Source organism: Cyrtonyx montezumae, unplaced genomic scaffold (assembly GCF_038088225.1).
Source record: "Cyrtonyx montezumae isolate F1298 unplaced genomic scaffold, pur_monq_1.0 scaffold_15, whole genome shotgun sequence".
NCBI classification, from domain to species: Eukaryota; Metazoa; Chordata; class Aves; order Galliformes; family Odontophoridae; genus Cyrtonyx; species Cyrtonyx montezumae.
The window spans coordinates 6,051,172-6,071,963 of NW_027071881.1; the positions used below are offsets into that span (position 1 = coordinate 6,051,172).

The window sequence follows — 20,792 nt, forward strand, 5'->3', positions numbered from 1 at the left end:
TAGCTTTCCTGGGAGTTTTTTGGGTGGCTCTACCAACCTGCTGATGGCTCTACAAGATTGACCTCTCACACAGAGCCCAGAAGGCTTAATTCTCTAATGATTCTAAAGCATTCAGACATCTGGAGAGAAGTATTATTCAATTACTGTTGAGCCAAGGGAAAAACTCTCTTCCATAATCCCAGCTGCAACTCTGCAGTAAGCTTTATTAGTGCACTCATGCTACGTGATAACATTAGGAAGTATCTACTGCAGAGCACGGGCAGCAGGCAACTGCAACTGTGGGAACTGTAACTCAGCATTTCCTGACAGGGGTGATTAAAATCTCAAACTTAGTGTAATATTAACACTTTCTCAAGAGACTGACAGCACATTTGCCCTGTTTACTTTACCAACTCAGACTGCACAGCAAGCTGCAGACAGTACTATCACGTTTAAGATCAATATAGACCCAAGGCAAACGAAACCAGTGGCACAGACTCAGCTCTCCAGTTCACTGTGCCCTATCCAGTAGTTTATATATATAAAAAAATAGGAATATAGCTGCCCAATATAGCTGCCCACTGATTCAGTCTCCTTTTTTGCTCTTCCTACACGAAGTCAAGTAAGCATGGCACCAGGCCACCCTGAACTCTCAAGCCACTGCACACCTAAAAGCACACAACCTATGAGAGACCTCAGAAAGCAGCCAAAAAGAAAAACAGAATGAAACTCCAAAAGGCTGCAGATGAAACAGACAAACCCTAACCACAGAAAGGGAGGCTGTGACCCAAACACTTCTCCCACTTGCTTTGTCCCATGCCTGCCATGCCAGCACTGCCGAATCCAGTTGCTGGGAAGATGCACGTCCCTTGGTGTAGACAGATGGCACATGCTTCCAGTTCTCCATCTTCCTAGAATAGCAGCACAACACAGCAAAGTGCAGAAGAAGCAGCTATGCCAAACCTCCACCTAAGCAGAGAGTACCAAAACAAATTGTCAGCCCTGCACACCATCTGTCTTTGTCACAGCAACGGCTGCAGCACGAACCACCCCTCTGCAACCTTGTGGTCACACTTTATTTACTCCTTTCAGCTAACTTCTAACCCTGAAACAAAGTTGTGATGTTTGTTCTCCATATTGGGCTACAGAGGGAGGAAAAAGAAACCAACAAAAACACCATAGCACCATACAGGTATGCATGGGGCAGACTCTGACAGGCACAGCATGCAGATCTGCAGGTCCTTTGGGGGATGCATTCAGCATCTCCCTGCCCAGCCTCTCCCCACACCTCTGCCTGTACATGGACAGAGGTGTTGGGTTCTATGATTACGTTGCATCTGCTCCTGAAAGCTGAACACTTTCCCACTTTATCCTATAAAACTCCCTTCTCTGGCCCAGCAACAGCTGCCATAAACAATGACGCCCAAGGAGCTACCGGCAGGTCCCAGCTCTCAGGCTAGATGAAAGAACACAGCTTCAGCCTTTTCAAGGGCAAAAACCACCAAGGAAGCGAGCAGGAGGCAATGACACAGCTTAGACTCATTTCCCTACGATGACACGCAAGCACTGGCACACTTCCCCTGGGAGAAGAGCAGTTCCCTTCGCATGGGGAACACATCTTCTGGGGATGTGGGGGCAGAAATGCTGCCAGGACCAGGGCTGCTGCCTGCCTCTGGCCCACGCGGAGCCTTCCGAGGCCAAACAGTGCCACACAGTGGCAGCATGCAGGTTCCTCAGCTTCTCTCCAGTCCTCTGAAAGCACAGAAAAGCCTTCTCAACTGCTGCAGCAGATTTCACCCGGCCCCCAGCTTCAGCACACGGGAACTTAGGGAGTGGTGCAGATTTAAGATTTCTTCCTCACCTGGTTATTTTTAATCCAGGTCAGTTCGGTGATGTGGTCATGGTCCAGCTCCACAAACAGTTGTGCCAATAACATGAGTAGAGCAGCACACTGCAGCCTGAGTAGAAAACCCTTGGCTGCAAAGAACACAGCAGCCAAACCTCCCCTCCACCCCCCGGGCCCTTTTGCCTTTGTGTTTATGGCTTGCAGCCTCTCAGTGCCAGTGAGAGAACCTTTCCATGAGCCAATATTTCAAACTGATGAAGAGATCAAGGGAAGTAATCAGCTGTGTGATCTGTACAGGCACTGCCAGTGGACTGCACTTCAGAGAGCACAGCCCTCACAGAACAGATCCAGGGCAAGCTCTAGCAAACATCATCACACTATAAACGATCAAACATCCCTGCCCTCCGCTTTGCCAGTGGTTACACTACCTCACATGGCAGTACTGCAGAAGAGAAGCTCCCAGTGCCTCAAAAAACACTCACAGCATTTTATGCAAAAGCCTCTGCATCAATGATTTATGGAAACCCTAAAGCTTGGCACATTCCTTTCAACGATGCTGAGGCAGCAAAGGTCTCCAGAAGAGAAGATGAGGAGAGGGAAAACAACCAAGGGCAGTAACATCCAAAAAATGCTGCAGCAGTGTGCCAGAGCTTATCTTTCAAAGCCCTAAGATTTCGCCCCTGTTCCACCCAGTTGAAGTCACAAACTAGTTATAAAAGTGCAATCATATTTGAGAAGCTCTGGGCCCCGCAGTACACAGAGAAGGCCTTCCCAGCTCTGCTAAACTCACATCCTTAACAGCCATTTTAGGACAGGCAGTCCAGAGCTCCCTGGCAAGTCCTCTTGCACGCCGCATGTGCCAAAGCAATGTGAGGATTCCTAGAGGATGAGCTTCCAACCATCACTGTATTTGCCTACATTCCAGTGCCTGACAAACAGAGTTCACTCGGTCTCCTTTTACAAGGTACACAGCTCAAGCAGACTGATGAGAGATGCTGCTAGTTGCATTTTTAATCCTTACAGATGAAAGGAAAGAGTCTGGCCTCTCAGCAGAACCAGCAACGCAAATACGACATCTACTCTGGAAATTAAAACCACAGTTTTCACACTCCCAATGCAAAGTTCCAATCGCCTGGCACTGGGACAGATGACCCGCTTCCACAACATGCAGCAGAGCTACTTGGTCACCGTTAGCCCTGGCCTCCAGCATCTGACCTCATTTCCCACCGGCAACCTCACCCAAGTTAGAGCCTCCAGAAGAGGCATTTCACTGCTTCTTCTGTTTGTGCCTCTCCTATTCCATATCAGCCACACCAGCGCAGGCTGCCAAGAAATGGATGGTAACAACATGCCTTAAACATGAGAGGCACGAGGTCACCAGCTCCTCAGCCTGACCCAGGCACAGCTCCCATAGGGAAAGCCAAAACACTGGAAAATTTAGCAACAGGAAAGCAAAACAGATCCAGTGTCATTCCACTGCATTCCAAACACATGACACCAAAGCCAGCAGCCGCCTCCTGCAGTACTCACGTCGCTGGGGCTGAGGTTCCCAAGACCATTGTCCTGCTCAGAATCTCGGCCGGACTCGTGGCCCTGAGAGGAGCGGGGGTGGGAAGGATGGATCCAGATCTCCAGCCGCGTGGCATCATCTCCGACTTGTCGCAACGTGGACTTCTTGCCCTTCCCTCGACGGCTGGGGCTCAGCTCCAGCACCTGGTGCTTCTTCTGCTCCATCTGCTCTGCCTGTGCAGATAGCACATGGTTAGATCATCCAGGGATCAAAGTTCAAGAAAAATATATCATTTTATTTACACGGAGAAACTGGCTCTTGTCCCAGCTTAAAAACCACAGCGATTCACTGACAGGTCCAGAATTTGGTTTCTGACACTACAGGAGAGTGCAGATGAGAGATTTACTTATTTAACTCTTACTGCACACTGGGAGAGGGAAAGCTGTATCCAGTTCCTAGCAGCGTTTAACAGCCAGCACGCTGCCTCTTCGATTTGAGGCACAAAGGGATTGCAGTTTCTTCCTACCTCTGTGGGACACCTGTGGGATAAGCCAGTGACCAAACTGCATGCTGAAGCCACGCTGCAAACCACAGAGGCCTCCAGCCCTCACTGAGTTTGGTTGTTTTACAGTTTGAGATGCAGAACTAAGGATTCAGCTGCCTGAACAACCCCAAAAGCAGACAGTGGAGAGGCAGAAAGATACTATCATTTGGAAGGCCTTCTTTTCTTCTGACTCCCCGCATGAAATTCCTTACAAGTAACACTTGTAAGACTCCAAGACCAAAAGCCACCATCACCCTTCTCCCCAGGTCACAGCTCTCCAGCTGTGTGTCAGCTCAGGCAGCTGCAGCAGCCCAGCTCCAAGACTCACCTTGCGTTTTGTCTCTTCAAACAGACTCATGAGGCTCTCCTTGGCTGTGAGGATGGGGTTACTAGCTGCCAGACTGCGCATGTAGTAGTAGACGGCATCTAGCTTTCTCCTCTGCAAAAACACAACCAGACTCAGAACTGGTACTCATTCTGGGAAACTCAGGGCAAAGCCCCCACATCATTCACCTTCCATGTTCCTTAGGTCACCATCCCTCTCCCTCAATAGTGCCTGGGAGATGGATATTCACAGAGCAAGAGCAGCCCTAGGGACAAGCTGGACCTTGACTTCTCCATCCATGTTCACAACTACCTACAACATCCAGCACAAACACTTTAGCAGTTAGGGAGGGCAGCTGACACAACAGCTTGCAGACCCATCTGCCCTAGCCCTGAGGTTGCTACAGAAGTCATCAACCCAGAAGCTCACACAAAAATCTCTCAGCAGAAATCGCAGTAAAGGGCATCAGTATCAACACTGAATTCCTGACAGTTTAGAAAAAAACCTCTTTTCAACATTGTTACAAATATAGAAATTACTTCACAGAGGTCCAGGAATACAGAAAGTTTTGCCAGACTCCTGCCTGGAGTGAAGGATGTCCTCCTTATCTCAGCCTGCCACTCGAGCCACCTCTCAGCATCTGTTCTCCCACAGGTCTGCCACAGGGAATACTGTGAGACACCACTCCTCAAGTCTTTTTACTATCAAGACCCACAGCCACTTAGGACGTTACAGAACCTTACAGTAGGGCAGGGTACTTGGCTGCTTTAAGTCATCCCCAGTCACAAGGAAACTACATTTCTAAACCCTGAAGTTACGAACTGTTATTTCAAACCAGCATCTTTTCAGTTTTGCAAATGAGCAGATCCTTAGAAGCCCCCATGCCCCAGGCTGATGTTCCCATTACCTGCTGCTTATCTTCCTTAAAACAAGCTTTCCTGCACAGCTAGAGAAGCCAGCAAAACTGAAAACTAAGAAAGCTGCATGTCCATGTCACTTTGACTAGTACAAAAATCTAATGCAAAACTCCAAATGAAGCCCACTTCTAAAGCAAGTACACTCTCAACAGCCCACAGAGCAGTCCCCAAAATGTAGAAAGCTTGGGGCAGTAATGTGGATGTAACAAAGCAGCCTGAAGCCAACAGCTGGAATCCACCGAGCACATCCTGCCATCGACTTTCTTTTTAAAAAAAAAACAACAAAAAACATCTGGAAGCACTGCCTTAAACAATGTCTTTCTCCACCAGATGCAATCCCACAGCCTTCCCAGAGGCTCTTCCTGTGCTTGCTACATGCTTGTGTGATGGACACCTTACCGTGTAGATGGCCAGGAGTGCCAGCTGGTTGTACGGGCGGCCGTTTTTGGGAGCAATCTGTTGAGCCTTCAGGTACCAGCTGAGGAATGGAAGCACCAGGGAAAAAGTTACTGAAAGGACACCAGGTTGCCTTCCTCGCTGCAGTGGGCACAGAGTTCCCCCTGCAGCACTGGCAGCCCAGCAGGGAACAGGCCCCTTGCACAAGTGCCCTCTGCCTGCGTGAGCGTGCACAGCCAGAAAGTCTGTACCCAGCCCAGAGAGGCAGAGCCAGGGCACAGGACAAGAGGGAAAGGCAGACACAGCTGGAGAAAGAAATGTTCTTGGCTCAGCCTGAAGATGAGCATTTAGCCAGCTCCAATAAGTGCTGTCTCCAGTGCAGCCTCAGGCAAAAAACAGGCTATTTGCAGAACGCTGCTTTCTCCTCCCCCCTTTTCAGCCTTTTTGGCAGCTAGGACCACATCTTCCTGGCTGCTTAGCTCATTATTTAATTATCCCAAAAGAAGGGGCATCCGTTAAGAAGCAGTCCATTCCTCCCTCCTATTTCCCCTCTGTTGCATTATCCAGCTTATTTCATGCCACACAAATCTGTCAACACTGTTCAGACACGTAACAAACACGCTGTGCTCCTTCCAGCCCCATAAGACATCAGTGTACTCTATTGGCACACCTCTTCACAAATGGGCAGCTTCCCCACTCTATGTTACAACCTTCCACGGGTTTCAGGGCCACGTGATGGGCTCAACTGCCCACCCCCGCTCTTTGCTCCAAGAAAAAAAAGATCAGAAAAAGGACTGCATGCCAGGCAAAACAAGAGTGATAGGAAGCAACAGGTGCCAAATGCAGTCTGAACATATGGGCACATATGGGAATCTCTCCTAGCTGGAAAGATAGCAAAAAATATATCAGTTTGTCGGCCTCGGAAGCATAAACACTCCCTGCTGCAGGATCAGCACAGGACAACTTCCACAAAACACAGCTGGAGGAAGGTGGATGTTGGGTTGTTGTTTTGGACAGAAAAGCAGTTCACACTATACCTTAAAGTTACACAGGACTGCAATACAATAAGGAGGCACGAAAAAACTCCTTTGGCTAGAGGCAAGCTGAAGCATGAAATGAGATGCATCCCTTGAAACTAGATAGAGGAAGAGCTTTGCTCAGCCCTGGGGTGAAGAACACAATACCTGCGTGCCTTTCCGTAGTTTGCAGTGTCATTTGCTTGTTCTCTGTATCGGCAAATGTCCCCTTGACAAATCATACACCTCTGAGCACTGATCAGAGCGTACTTCACCTGGAAGAAAGCATTCAGTATGGGAGCTGCACATCCTGACCCACCTTAACTCCCTGTGAGCTCACAGGGACTGGAGAGAGCTAAAAGGAAGTCACAGACAAACTGAAGGTCTCAAAGGCTGAAGAATTAAATGACAAGGCTCCGTGGCACTGGTTCAGCATTACTAAGGGCAACCCAACTCCCTGAGCACCTGCTCTCCTTTACAGCAATGCCACAGCTCCCACTCAAAGTAGGATTCAGAATCTGTGGTTCATTCGGTCTATGAGAAATCTGAGGAAGACAAATAGGTTAAAACAAACACATCTCTCTGGGAATGAAGCTTGACTAAAATATCCTCTTCTTCCTGACACCTGCACTCAGCTCAGGGCAATCGCTGTTAGCTTTCCTCATTCATTTTTCTGAATTCCACTTACAGAAGTATGAGTTGTTCAATATCTAAGGCCAAGCCAGGGTACCTCTGACACTTTCTTCTCCTTATTATCCCTAGTCAAAGTGTCGATACAAAAAGAGAAGTTCTCGCTTTGCAAAGGAAGCTGAGAAATGTTCATACACTGCAGTTAGTTCAGGGAGTTCTCTACGGCTGAGATGCCACGCAAACACACTGCTGTCTATTCAGAGTACAGCTGCCCACCTCTTGGCAAGGCCAGCACACTGAGCCCAGCATGTTGCATACAGTTACAGGAGAAGACTTCAGGAGAAAGCCAACCTACCATTTTCCTCAGAGGCTTACTGCGGATGGCCATCCCATCCATGTAGTCCTCCAGCTTGAACTGGTATGACACCTGCAGCTTCTGGAGCAAGCCATCAAAAAAGGAAGTGCCCTGCAGAACACGTACATACTTGGATGTTACAATTTTTCCAAAGGCAAACAAAATCTTAACACTATCCTTTAGTTACTACAGGAAAGGTCCCTCTCCCTCAGTGTGGGCTGCTCTCTTCAGAGAGCACTGATAACATCATGGGATTGCCAGCTTCAGTTTTTCAGGGCTGAGCTAGACAAAGTCAAGGCTGACTTGATTTTGTGTTAGCTACAGTCCTGCTCCCAGCAGGAGGTTGGACTGAAGCCTTCCAGCAGTCCCTTTCTGCCAACATAATTCTATAAAGCACATCCTCTTGGATCCGTCAGCCCACCTTCTACAATGAGTAAACCGAGCCGAGTGTCTAACAGAAAGACTTCTTAGCAATTTAGATAAAGATAGCACAAACACCTCCGAGAACGCTCTTGTTTCTTTCCATTTAAGGATGCTTAGCTCATTTTAGCATACATCAATTTCTCATTAAAACAGAACATACCAAAGCAAGCCTGGTTTAAATTTGGTATAACAAATATCCACCTGGACCTGCACCCACTGCACAAGCTGTAATCTGTCTGTGCATTCTTTTTGCATACGCATGGCCTAAGGCACACAGAGTGATAAGCAGGAGCACAAAGGCTGGCTCGTTGTCCAGTTATACCAGCCTGTTCTAAACTGACCAAAGGCTGAGCTGAGCCTGGGGCCGTTTCTCTCTTCTTACCTCATCCAGAAGCTGCAGAAGTTTGTTCCGAATTTCTTGGGCATTTTCCCCCAGAGGGTCCTTGAGGAGCTGCCGGAATTTCTCAATCACTTGGTAAAAGGCATTCTTCCACAGCAGCTGGTCCACGTTCTGGGTATCAGAGAACTCGATATCCATCAGAATGCACCGCTCGTACAGCTGCAGCATCTCCACCCTGGAGAGAAACACCATCAGCAGTCAACACAACTGCCCGGCAGAGCGGGCAGGGAGCACGTGCAGAGCCAGCTGCTGCTCCCCTTCCCACAGGCATGAGGTGTCAGCAGTTCACTTGGCTCACACGCTAAGGCAAACTGATGCTTCCACACATGTCCTAGAGAGAGGTGGAAGCTGTTGTAACCGAACACCCTTTCTGCTCCAGCAGAGCAAATTGAAAAGACCATCTTTTTGCACGCGTGAAAAAGGATGAGGGCACACCAAAGAGCAAAGAGACTCTCTAAAGCTCTGCCTCTGGGAAGAGCAAGGCCTAATTATCTCCTGAAAATAATACAGAAAAAAGCATCTGCTGCCAGGCTCTGCTCCTTCCAAGCACAAGGCCTAGCTACTAAGGGCCAGGAACGAGCAAACAAAGAACAAGAGATCTTGCCATTAGTGACCTGTGTATCGCTTCACCCAACCAAAATGCGTGATGGAATAACAAACCACATTCCCCTCACCATCAACCAGAGCCCAGCCCAGACACTGGCTCAGCTGCCAGACGAACTGTCAGTCAGCTCTGAAATAAGCCTCCAGAGAAGCCCCACAGGCCAAGAGCAAATGTAGCAGATACCAAGTAGAAACTTGCTCCAGCCACGTTAACTGCCTTCCAGAGTGCCAGTGTCGTTTTCCTCTTGCTAGGCTGCCCTCATCAGCCCATCCCCACTGGACTGCCATATGCCACAGCATCAAGAACAAAACTACCAGCACTTGGAGAGCACTGTCACTGCCACACAGCACAAGGAATCTACACAACACTTTGCAAGCACAAGCACAAGCTTGCATGGCGTGCTGCCAGGCAGATAAGAAAGCAAAAGTACAGCAGCAAATACCAAAAGCTTGTGAGGGCCCTAGAACCAAGAGAGCCCAGCTCTAGCAAGAACCCAAGAAATGCAGCAGGTGCTTGTCTTGCTCTCCTACACGCCTTCAACACAGGCAATGCATTTCACAACCATGAGAAGCCACAGTTTAACACTCAGCCCAGGCCAAAGAGGTATTTGCTCAGTTTCTTTCTGACATCTAGATGCCACTGGCATACAATAAACATCTCCAACATATCAGAAGATACTGAACCACAACCCTCAGATATCAACGTCCCCCTTCCCCAAGATGCCCAGTGAGAAAACATATTCCGGACAACAGCTCTGGTAGAAATTCACCCTTGAAATGACTCAGCCACAAACCTCAGCTGGGCCATCTTCTCCAGCCCCTCTGGGCTGATGCGGTCTCTGGAAAGCAGATTGCTGAGCTGCTGCTCCTGGTTCCCAGCCTCACGGAGGAGTTTGCTGAGCTCCTGCTGCTGCATGTTCCGCATCTGCTGCTCCATCTCAGGACTCAGAGGACCTGGGGTGAGCGGGCCACACATGTACTGCCCTGCCTGGCCGGGGTACCCTGGGTAATAGGCTCCTGGGTACACACCATTGCTTGGACCCATTGGATACTGCAGGGAGTACCCACCGTAAGGATACTGTGGGCCTTGGCCGGCAGCCCGAGGGTAATAGTAGGGATTGTCAGAGTTCTGGAACTTATAATAGGACGTCTGAGACTGGCGGGCTTCCCCCCAGGAGGTGGGACTCACTTCATCATCCGTGTCCAGGAAGTGAAGCTGTGGGGTTTGGCTCTTCAGGGCGGGTTTTTGGTCCGGGTTGTTGGGGTCCCACAACCTGCGAGCAGTGCCACCTCGGCCCCGGCTTCGGGAGCTCTTACTGCCAGCACCGCCAAGCAGCAGCCGGGGCCCGGGGTGACTGGGTTCAGGGGAGCCCGCAGCAGTGGCAGAGAGGTCTGTGTTGGCAGGCAGGAACAGAATCCCACGGCCCCTCCCCTGGGGCTCTCTGCTCTGGCTCCTCGCCTCGGAAGTCTCTGAGTCATTGCAACTAGCAAACGCCTTCAGGGGCTTTTTTTTGCCTGTGTCTACTAGAGTGATATCCCTGTTCATCATCTTGCTGTCAAACGTGACTCGGAAGTGTCCCTTGACTTCCCTACCATTGCTGCTCCACTCACTCTCACTCCTAGAAGCTCGACTCTGCTCTGAACGCTTTTTCCTATCTGAAATCCTGTTGGAGACGTATGCTTCTGCCTCATCAATTCTGTCATCATCCAACGAGTCAGTGGAGGATGCAGAGAGCTGCTTCCTAGGGCGTATTCTAGCACGCTCCTGCCGTCTCTCCATCCCATCCACCAGCGGGGCTCCATCCACACTGTTGTTGCTTCCAGCTGAGCTCGTGCTGCACGTGCGGTATCGGCTCTGCCGCTTGTCAGAGCGGGAGTACCGCTTTGTAGCACCCAGCTTCCCCTGTGTCACTTCATCGTGTGCTCTCCTCATCCTGTCACTTCGCTCTAGCCGCCTTCCTTTATCGGCCCTAGATGCTTTCACTCCATCCCCTGCCTGGTTTCCCTCTTTATCCTCTCTGTTTGACTTGATTTTCCTGTTGTTGTCTTCTGCAGTGCCTTTCTCAGTGTCTTCATCTCCTTCAACTCTCAGCTGTTCCACCTTAGAGGTGATTTCCTCAGTAGCAGACCGTAGGGTGAGTTCTTTAGCAACCAAATGCAGGCGCTTCCCTGGCTGATAGATCTGCTGGTCTGGCTTCTTGGCTCTCCTCGTGGTCTTGGCACAACATTCATCCACAGCAAGCTGCATGCTCGAGTTCTCCTGGCTCTGAAGACCACCTTTAGTCTCTGCCTCTTCATTTCCCAGCGAAGGACCGTTCTGGCTGTGGCTGTCACCATGACGAAGTTCTCCGTGACTGGAGGCCCTTCTCCTGATGGGCCCTCCTCCTGAAGGGCCATTCTCCCCCTTGCTTTCCTCAGCTCCGCTCCTCTCCTCGGAGCCCTCGTGCTTTGGTGGCACAAGTTTGCTCCTCAATCGGGAGAGGCCAGGCTTGTAAATTTCCAGATCTGGGCGCCTGTTATCCTTGCGATGCCGTGGCTCCTTCACCTCCTTCATGTTTTCTAGGAAAAAATATACAAAAACATAGAAGCATTAAGGCTGGAAACAATCTTGGACATCATCAAATCCAACCACCAACCCACTCCCACCAAAGAAGCAATGTCCCCAGAAGCCACAGCTCCATGGCTCTGGACCACCCCTGGCATGGTGACATCATTACCTGTGCCAATGCATCACTACTCTTTCTGAGAAGAAACTTTCCAACATCCAATAAGAAAGAGCATCATTCCTGCTGCAAACCACACAAGGACGAGGAAAGCTCACAAGAAACATTCAAGGAGAAACGATAACTGAAGGCAAAGTACCAATAACACCCTGAAAGCTGCTTCAAGACAACGCGTGTGAAATGCTCTCAGTGAGCGAGAGCAGGAAACGAAGAAGCCTGTCAAAGTCAACCCTTGCAGAACACATCCAGCAACAGGCTGTGCCCCGGAGAACCAGCAAGAGAGACAAAGCACAGCGCCCGGCCCGAACGCCGCTACCCGGGCACAGAGCGCAGTACCGCTGCGGGCTCCGGGAGCAGCTCGGCCACAGCCCCCCCCGCTCAGCTCTCACACCCCCCCAGCACCGTCCTCCCTCTCCCCGTAACCACACGGCCACGAAACCCCTCAGAGAACGCAACGCGCGCCCCGACACAGGCACGCAGCAGAGCTCGGGCACAACGCGCTGCGTTCCGGCGCCGCGCCCGCTCCCCCCGCGCTCTCTTCACCACAGCGACAACGGCGGCTCCGGGCCCAGCGCAAAGCCGCGGGGCACGCGGCGCCGTAGCGAAGGGAGACAAAAAGCCCGAACGGCGGATCCCCGCGGCCGCCCCCTCCCCACCCCAACCCACCCCGCCCTACCCGCTTCTCCTGCCGTCCCGGCGCGGGCCTGCGCGGCCACCATGTCCCGCAGCTCTGCGGCCGAGACGCGGACCCGCTCCAGCCCCTCCGCCATCTTGCCTCGCGCCGGGGACGGCTACGGCGGCCGCGCGGAGCCAAACCTCCTCGCGCGGAAACCGGCGGTTGAATCGCGCGCATGCGCATGCCGCTGCAGGGAGCGGCGCGGCCATGGGCTCGGTGCGCGCGGCCGACGTGCGGGACGCCGCGGAGCGGCTGCGGGGCCGCGTGCACCGCACGCCCGTGCTCACGTGCGGAGCCCTGCAGCGGCTGGCCGGCCGCAGGCTGCTCTTCAAATGCGAGCTCTTCCAGCGCACCGGCTCCTTTAAGGTGTGGTGGGACGGTGCTGCCGGGGCGCCGGGGGCGGGGCGTGGACTCTACCGGCGTGTCTCGTGGTAGATCCGCGGAGCGCTGAACGCGGTCAGGAACCTCGTGGAGGAGGCGGAGAGGGCAGGGCGGGAGCGGCCACGAGCTGTAGTGACGCACAGCAGCGGCAACCACGGGCAGGCACTCGCCTGCGCGGCCCGGGAAGAAGGTAACACGGCGGGGAAAACGGTTACGCGCAGAGCAGAGGGTAACGCGTGCCCCCGTGGGGCAGACACCAGCCCCATTCCCCGTACCCCAGCAGCAGGCAGTCCCTCCCGCGCCTCTCGCTGTCCCAGCAGGCATTCCTGCCTACGTCGTGGTGCCTCGCACTGCCCCGTGCTGTAAGCAAGCCGCCGTCCGTGCCTACGGTGCCACGCTGGTGCCATGCGAGCCCGGTGATGAGGTAAGGAATGGAGGAGGGGGGAAGCAGCTGAGGATAGGACTCCCCGCCCTGCTGGGCCAACTGCTGTGCTCTTGCCTTCAGTCCAGAGTGGAGACGGCTGCACGGGTGGTCCAGGAGACGGGAGGAGTCATGGTGCACCCCAACCAGGAGCCAGCCGTGATCGCAGGGCAGGGCACTATTGCCCTGGAGGTGCTGGAGCAGGTGAGGGCTCCTCGCTGGGGGACAGCACCGAGGGTACAGAGCTGCCACAGAAATGCTCTTTTCTGCACAGGCACCTGAGGTTAATGCGCTGGTGGTTCCTGTTGGGGGCGGAGGAATGATTGCAGGAATAGCAGTGGCTGTCAAGGTAAGTGACAGCACGTCTCAGAGAGGGTGGCTGCATCTCCACCTCTGTTGGGAAGCTCAGCAGACCCAAGACAGGCAGCAGCTTGTCTCTATAAACAGAAATCCTGCTGCTCTGGGCTGTCTGGGGGTGTGCCCCACAGCCCTCTGCAAGCACAGCAATAGAGCACAGGTACTCAAAGCGACCAAGTGACTCCTGCTCCCTGCAGGCATTGAGACCAGATGTGAAAGTGTTTGCTGCTGAACCCTGCAATGCAGATGACTGCTACCAGTCCAAGCTGAGAGGGGAACTGACCCCCAACCGACACACCCCAGACACCATCGCTGATGCAGTTAAAACCAGCATTGGAGAAAACACATGGCCCATCATTAGGGATTTGGTCGATGATGTTCTGACTGTCTCAGAGGAAGAAATCAAGGTAAGCACACCCTTCTGCCTCCCCTCACAGAAGCTGCCAGCAGGCAGCTAACTCCATCCAAACTCTGCGCCTCCATTCTCATCCCTGCACTCTCCCAGGGCAAACCCTGTACACCACAGCAGCTGTGCAAACAGCAAGGCTGTTTCCAGCTGGAAAAAGCTAGCGGAAGCTCTACTCTCCCTCCCCAAAGCATTGCAGAGCCAGATGCACATGCAGTGCCCTCCATAGCCCTAGAGGAGCACGTACTTGCTGCCGGGATGACAGCTGCTGCTCTGTCCCCACAGCGAGCCACACGGCTGGTGTGGGAAAGGATGAAGCTGCTGATCGAGCCAACAGCGGGTGTGGGAGTCGCAGCCGTGCTCTCAGAGCAGTTCCAGGCAGTCCCCCGGGAGGTGGAAAACGTCTGCATCGTGCTGTGCGGAGGAAATGTGGACCTGAGCTCCCTGACCTGGCTCACTGACCTCCCTGGGGATGGAGACTGAGAACAGAGCAGTGTATCGAGTGGCAGGAACCTGACTTGGAATTTGTACAATTGGGTCTGTATGATACTAAAACCAGATGAGCAACCCCAGAGGTTTGAAAGCTGCTGTGAAGGGGTAAGGGAAGCTGGAGGTGGCCTCTAGAGCCCAGAATCACTTGGTTACAAAGCAAAGGGTGACTACAAGGGAGCCTGGAAGCAAAACACTGTTTTCTTCACTGTTTGTCACCCCCCTGGTCATCCTACTCAGGAACAGACCTTGAGCATGCTGCACTCAGCCCCTTCCCAGCTGTTGCTTTTCTCTGTCATCAGCAACATCCAAAAAACTCCTGTCTGATACAGTGAAATCCTCTCACCCATTGCTACAGCAGGGCAAGAAGACAAAAACCCCAGCAAGCCACAAGGACAGCAGGGTGCTCACAGCCTCCCATCTGTCCTCTACAGCTGGCCACCACCAAGACACAGGGACTTAGATATTTTTTGAAAAATGTTTCCATTAAAATAAATAACTGTAGTTGATCCTACACACTAACTGCTGAGACAGCTGCCCCTGCACAAACCCTAGCACTGACATATCCAGACATCAGTGTGCTTAGGCTGAGATCAGCAGCCAGGGAGGCACAAACTGCATTAGCACTGTGCCTGGAGGCTTATTCCATTTCCACCTCTTGCACTGGCAGTGCACTCTCACTCCTCACCCATGGCACAGGCTCTGGAACATAGGGGTCGTAAGTCCATTTAGGATAAACACGCTTGTAGAGGTTCAGCAGCACGGTGTCCTGGGACTTCAGCTGTCCGTCAAAGTGGCACTTCATGTGACCATGGGTCCCTGGGAGAGAGCAAAGAGGCCAGCAGCTGTCACTGCTGCCCAGGGAGACCACATCCCATTACCACAAGAGAGAAATGCAGAACCAAACCAACCTAACGGCTCTTTTATGTGTCCTCTACGACCCCATTTTGTCCTGAGCTCCACTGGTTTAAACCACATCACGTCCTCTGGAGAACAAAACATGAAAGGCAAGTAAGCAACAGACTTTGCCACACAAGCACAACCACTCCCATAGGCATAGGAGTTCTGCTTCCACATCCCCTCTTCCCACTGCACAGAGACAGGCCGTACCTCTGTTAAAGAACATGTACCGCACCACGGCTGCCTTGGTAAAGATCTTGAAAGGATGGCCACTGAGCACCAGGCGCTTGACGATGATTCTGTCTGGGTCCACAGCCAGCAGAGAACCTGTGGCAATGAGGTCGTGCATTCCTACAAGACAGATTAATTAATATACCAGGGGAGCATGACCAAATGTACTCCCATCACCTCTTCCCTCACCACAACCTCCTGCCCTAAAGGGTTCGAGGCCCAGAGCAATCCCTCAGCAGGAACAAAGTGCGTGTTAATCAGAGAAGGAAATCAGTTAATTTTCTCAAGCAGCATGAAGGTATTTTTCAAGTCATACTTTATGAATACATGCACTCGTTGGTATAGGAAGAGCCTGCGAACATTTATTTCTTAACGCCCTCTTTCTCAACACTAACCCAAACTTACCATTACTTCTCTGTTTAAAAACAAGCACCGAAACAGGTGGGAAAGTGATGGGAGCATACACAGTTGCCACCAGGGCAGTATCCGGGCGCAGGAAACGCTCCAGCTTGTGCTTATCAGCTAGGATAGAACAGCAATGATCAAGTTCAGTCCAACAGAAGTCCTCAGAGCTCTGAAAAACCCCACTGAGCTCCTTCTTTCCCAGTAAAGAGGCTTTGTTGAAGGCAAGCAGGCTACACGCAGCACTTCTCAGCTGGCACAGAGTATCTGAGAATGAACGTGATCCTCTGAGCTGTCAGTTCACAGCTTGCAACTTACCACTGCCTTGCCAGAACCAAAAAACCATGCTGCCCAAGCTCTCCCACTCCCCACTGTTTAGTGCCTCTCCTGGAAGCCTCAGCGCCCAGGTGTGAGTCTTCAGAAGAATCCTTCAGCCAGGTTCAGACATTGTGGCTGAGACATCACAGGCTTCCTGCCTTGGAAACCCCAGCCCTACCACCCCCTCCTGGCATACCTGTCCCCTCACAAACCTGACGTGTGCTGGGAGAACAGTGGGGAAGCTCGGAAGCGCCTGAACCCACAGTGGAAGATCAGCTCCTCCTTTGCCCTCACTGGATCACTATTGCCTGGATGCCGCCGCACCAGGAAATTCAACACAGACATCTGCAGGAGAGGCAACACTGTGAGACACTGACAGCAGTGCTGGCAAATAACGTCAAGAGCAGAAAGCAGACACTGCAACAAGGATAAATTCCTTTCAGCACGGCTTCCCTGATGACTGCTGGCCATCAGTGCAAACCTCAGCCAGGCTCAGACACTCTAGCCTGAACACCTCTGGAAGCTACAGGCTGCTCTGACCAAAGGAAGATCCTGTTTCAAAACGTGTGGAAATCTTAGCCAAAACCTCTCCAACCCATACACCATCAGAGGGATCAGATGAAAAGCTGTACACATACAAGGAACCAGCTGAGCCAAACTTAGTCACCTTCTGTTCGTGAGGAAGCAGTGAGAACAGGACTAGTGGCTTCCCTTCTTTAAAGCTCTCCATCACTGAGAGAGGGACATTGCAGACATGCAGTGTAACATACCAGCCAACCTGCCAAGAGAGGATCAGTTGTGAATATTTCTTGCAGTAGAAAAAAGCATCAGGGCACATACAAGGATTAGAGAGGGAACCCAGAAGCAGCACATCTGGAGTTACCGAAGCCCCTTCAGTCTCCTCTTTCTCTATTTGCCGGAAGAGGTGTTTTCTGGTTCGGGAGAAGTCCTGGAATTGGTAAATCCTTGCATAGTCCCTTGGGAGATTCTCTTTAGGGTCCCACGGAGAAGTCCTGAAGCTCTTGAGCCCTCGGTACTTCTGGAACCTTAAGGACAGACAACAGCAGGAAAGGCAAACTGATTCACAAATCCACAAGGGCTCTGCCTTCCTCCTCTCTCTCCCAGCTCAGAACAGGTTCCTGCTGCCCCAGGGAGCTGCACATTGCCTCAGCTAGTATCTCCCCTGGAAGCCTCAGAGCCAAAGGGTTCATCTTCAGAAAAGTCCTTCAGCCAGGTTCAGACATCATGGCTAGGACATCACAGGCTTCCTGCCCTACCTCAACAAACCAGAGAGAAAGAGCCCTTCCAGCTCCTCTCCCAGCACATCAGGTAGTTTCTTACCGGACTCTAGCAGGCACATCACGTGGTGTGTCCACCTCATCTGGAAACATCTCATCCATTCTCTCCTGTTTGTACTTCTCCAGCATCTGTTCATCTTCTTCCACCTTCTCATCATACTGGTCATCCCGCATGCACTCAGACATGGTCATGGTCTCACATTCCTCCTCTGCAAGCTCCTCTTCCTCCTCACTGTTTTCTCCCTCCTGACACATAGGAGAGATCAAGCACTCCTTTTTTTGTCTGCAGTACTGCAAATTCTATCTGTATTTACACGGTATGATTCATAGCCCAAGCTACAACACAGTCCCACATTTTGGTGTCTAGCAGGCCAGAGTAACAGGATAGATGTGAGAGATTTAATAGCAGAAATCCAGGCAAGTCTTATCTCAGTGTTGTGTTCTTGCATTGAGAAAGCTGCAAGGATAGGACTGAGCTAGGATATGCAGTGGCACCCAGAAAAATCACTTGCAGTATCAGCTCTTAAGAGTTACCTGTGAAACTGCCTCTTCCATCATATCATCACCAAATTCATCATCTTCATCATCATCATCTTCCTCACTGCCTTCTTCTCCATCATCCACAATCCATGCAGCCTGGTACTTGGATGTACCTTTGGGGACCTTCACCACCCTTCTGTTCTCCTTCTGAGACGCTGTGGGAATGCCCACAAATTGTTAAATACAGACACAAATCTCCTTTAGCTCAGCAGCATTTACACCAGGGGAGCCAAGCCCACCTCTAGACTATAGCCACTATTTCCCAGCACAATTTGTCAAAGCCTAAAAAAGGCAGCTAAAATTTAACCCTGCTGTCAGGCAAAGCAGCCAGCCTTACAGTCAGAAGTCCCAAAAAATGCCTCAGTTCCCAGCTAGCTTGTTTCTCCACAGCCACCTTCAGCCATCCCACCAGCAGGTGGTTTCTAACAACCCTTGTAACAGGGACAAGGGAAAGGTACAGAAATACTCCTGCTATTCACCCTCTGCTTCTTGCAGTTCTTCTTCAGTTGGCCATGTCTGCTCCCCTTCCATAGGATCAGGAACAACTTCTGACTGCAGAGACTCCTGTTTGCCTTTATCTGCCTTCATCAGGATCTTAATATCTTCCTCCATCTCATCAGTACCATTTGCAGAGTCTTCCTGAAGAGCAAAAGCAGAGTCCCCAGCTAAGAAAATATCCATCTGAAGCTTATAACCAGTTTAAAGCCAAGTACTAACTCCTCCCCCAGTGCTCACTACCAGAAAATATCCAAGAAACAGCAGAAATTCCCTCCAGTATCACATCAGTTACATAGCAAAAGAGTCACAGCTAACTGGCAGGACGTGAACTGACTGCTTCTCAACAAAACTCCCTTTTTTTCCACCCTTTACCACCCATAACTAAATGCACTTTCTGAACAAAAGTTTAGAAACACTATTTTAATGGGCACAGCTAAGCCATGATCTCCCACAAACCTGCACATCCATGTCCTGACTCTTCTTCTGTCCTTTAACCACTCTGGGATTCAAAGAGAGAGGGTCAGGGGGGGCATCCACCTGGCTCATCTGGAAGTCTCCATGCCCCACAATATGCACCAAGCTGTTCACATTGAGGGTCTGTCCCCGGACAAAGCCAGACACTTTCAAAGTCCCAACTTGGTCACTCTCCTGACTGGGCACAAACTCAGCAGCATAGGCAAGCAGGTGAGCCCGCCTGTCCCGAAAAGCAAGATGCCGCTGCTTCTGGGTGGCAAGGTGCCTCAGCAACAGTGAGGAATCCTGCTCAGTGTTTAGGGGAAAGAGCTTGACCTCTGGAAACCACTTCTCAACGGCTTTGGCAAGTTTCTTCTTGGCATCTATGCGCTTCTTTGGTGGCACGTCAGTCCCCCCTGGGACAGCAAGAGCTATAAAGGATACAGAACAGAGTTCCCCATCAAAGTGCAAACCTTATAACCCTTTCACAAAGCATTAACACTAACATGGATGTCTTCAACTCAAATAACCAAAAAAGAGACCGACAACAAGTTACAAAGGCAGTTTCACTCATTCAGAAGCACTCCTTTTGCTGTGCACAACTGAACGACCATTGCAATACTAATAACCACCACACATCTGAGATCTAAACATAGAATTCCAGCATTACCCCACCAGGAGGGTAACACAATAAGACAGCACTTACGCGGCCTGTTCTCAGAAAAAGAACAACTAAAAGCCCTGTGATTGCTTATTAACAAACAGAGTTTCTACTTCATGCAACAGCAAGCCCCCCATCAATCATCCCATCCAACCTGTAGCCCTGAATTTTAATCTCACCATAACTAGGGAGCCCCTGAGCAAAAAGGCAGGAGAGACAGTGCTCCCCTGTGCTGTCCCAGCCATCCGCAGGATCCAAGACAAAAAGGAGGGAGTCAGCAACTTTTGCTAGGTCCATGACGGCATGCAGATCCCCTGCATACAAAACACCTCCATTACCAGGGCTGCTGGGGGGGAAAAAACTGAGACCCACACAAACAACAGTGCTTCCCTACCTGCCTGCACCGTCACAAACCGCCAGCGCTGCTTGAGCCGGGGACAGAGGACAGCAAAGCTGCCGGATTTTCCCTCATCCACATGGACAACAGCTGAGTCTTGGCTCTGCAGCAGGCGGAGGGCATCGTGTGATGCAGCCCTGGTGTGCAGTGGCACCACGACCACGAGGTGTGGGGGCCCATCCCTGCTGCCCAAGCTCCGCTTTTCTGCCAGTACCTATGAGCAAAGATCCACGGTGGGAAAACCATCCCCCCCATCCCGCACCCCGGATCGTGACTGCAGCTCCAAACCTAGTTCACCCAGCTCCTACACTCAAAGAGGCTCGCTCCAACAGAGCTACCCCCACATCCTGACCCACCAGCCGTTCCCCACGCCAGGCCCAGCCCCCGCCCCGGGCCCTCACCGCCTCCTTGCGCTGTCTGCGGAGCTGGAGCGCCTGGTGCCGCCGGTCCACCCTGTTCAGATCGCGGCGCCGACGGTGTGGCAAGGCCTTGACGGAGACTCGGCCTGCGGGGAGAGAGCGGTCAGGCGGCGATAAGGCCGACGGGGACATAATGGAGGAGCTCCCCGGGACGGCCCCCTCACCCCCAGATCGACGCCGTGCCGTCCCGTGGTGCTTCCCGCCCTTGTGCGCCTTATTCTGCTGCTTCAGGGGCCCGGCCCGGTGCGCGCCTGCCGCCACCATGCTGCCCTCACGCC

The 20,792-nt window shown here is 51.8% G+C and overlaps 3 protein-coding genes and 2 non-coding genes across 8 annotated transcripts in view; 1 reads left to right on the plus strand and 4 right to left on the minus strand.

Annotated features, from left to right (window-relative positions):
* SMG6 (SMG6 nonsense mediated mRNA decay factor) overlaps positions 1-12,439 on the minus strand; it is an 88,638-nt gene extending 76,199 nt beyond the window's left edge. For 2 of the 3 annotated variants that reach the window (XM_065731878.1, XM_065731877.1), the window contains exons 1-8: positions 12,344-12,439; positions 9,739-11,503; positions 8,324-8,516; positions 7,519-7,629; positions 6,702-6,808; positions 5,521-5,599; positions 4,208-4,318; positions 3,356-3,568 (exon numbers count right to left, since the gene is read on the minus strand). In XM_065731878.1, the coding sequence (XP_065587950.1) occupies positions 3,356-3,568; positions 4,208-4,318; positions 5,521-5,599; positions 6,702-6,808; positions 7,519-7,629; positions 8,324-8,516; positions 9,739-11,503; positions 12,344-12,437 (2,673 nt within the window). In that variant the 5' untranslated portion in view covers positions 12,438-12,439. Of the gene's footprint in view, positions 1-3,355; positions 3,569-4,207; positions 4,319-5,520; positions 5,600-6,701; positions 6,809-7,518; positions 7,630-8,323; positions 8,517-9,738; positions 11,504-11,806; positions 11,835-12,343 lie in introns of those variants that run through there. The other variant, XM_065731879.1, reaches the window with a different exon arrangement.
* A 102-nt stretch (positions 12,440-12,541) lies between these two features.
* SRR (serine racemase) lies at positions 12,542-14,480 on the plus strand. Of its 2 annotated transcripts, XM_065731875.1 has the most exons (7): positions 12,542-12,709; positions 12,779-12,914; positions 13,045-13,148; positions 13,230-13,349; positions 13,420-13,494; positions 13,700-13,909; positions 14,194-14,480. In XM_065731875.1, exons 1-7 carry the CDS (start codon positions 12,551-12,553, stop codon positions 14,389-14,391), a joined length of 1,002 nt encoding a protein of 333 aa, XP_065587947.1. In that variant the 5' UTR covers positions 12,542-12,550; the 3' UTR covers positions 14,392-14,480. The 2 variants fall into 2 exon arrangements, with proteins under 2 accessions (XP_065587947.1, XP_065587948.1); XM_065731876.1 differs by lacking the exon at positions 12,542-12,709 and having other exon boundaries at positions 12,754-12,914; positions 13,008-13,148.
* A 381-nt stretch (positions 14,481-14,861) lies between these two features.
* Positions 14,862-20,792, minus strand: TSR1 (TSR1 ribosome maturation factor). The gene is made up of 15 exons (XM_065731874.1): positions 20,679-20,792; positions 20,497-20,600; positions 20,093-20,309; positions 19,878-20,012; positions 19,041-19,468; positions 18,566-18,725; positions 18,081-18,241; positions 17,590-17,792; positions 17,132-17,294; positions 16,916-17,026; positions 16,461-16,593; positions 15,934-16,050; positions 15,508-15,648; positions 15,309-15,383; positions 14,862-15,216 (listed from the first exon to the last, which is right to left on the minus strand). Exons 1-15 carry the CDS (start codon positions 20,776-20,778, stop codon positions 15,038-15,040), a joined length of 2,427 nt encoding a protein of 808 aa, XP_065587946.1. The 5' UTR covers positions 20,779-20,792; the 3' UTR covers positions 14,862-15,037.
* LOC136046004 (small nucleolar RNA SNORD91 family) lies at positions 16,314-16,406 on the minus strand. The gene has a single exon (XR_010621949.1). It is a non-coding gene; the product is annotated as a small nucleolar RNA SNORD91 family (small nucleolar RNA).
* On the minus strand, positions 17,428-17,520 carry LOC136046005 (small nucleolar RNA SNORD91 family). Its single transcript, XR_010621950.1, has one exon. It is a non-coding gene; the product is annotated as a small nucleolar RNA SNORD91 family (small nucleolar RNA).

Excerpts from the sequence above, each read along its gene's own strand:
- SRR (XM_065731875.1), top strand. The coding sequence starts at position 12,551 with ATGGGCTCGGTGCGCGCGGCCGACGTGCGGGACGCCGCGGAGCGGCTG. Across the intron at positions 13,149-13,229 it reads CATGCGAGCCCGGTGATGAG|TCCAGAGTGGAGACGGCTGC; the intron begins GTAAGGAATGGA and ends TCTTGCCTTCAG. Across the intron at positions 13,350-13,419 it reads CCCTGGAGGTGCTGGAGCAG|GCACCTGAGGTTAATGCGCT; the intron begins GTGAGGGCTCCT and ends TTTTCTGCACAG.
- TSR1 (XM_065731874.1), bottom strand. The coding sequence starts at position 20,778 with ATGGTGGCGGCAGGCGCGCACCGGGCCGGGCCCCTGAAGCAGCAGAAT. Across the intron at positions 19,469-19,877 it reads TCAGGGGCTCCCTAGTTATG|CTCTTGCTGTCCCAGGGGGG; the intron begins GTGAGATTAAAA and ends TATCCTTTATAG. Across the intron at positions 16,051-16,460 it reads GTTCTCCCAGCACACGTCAG|CTGATAAGCACAAGCTGGAG; the intron begins GTTTGTGAGGGG and ends GTTCTATCCTAG.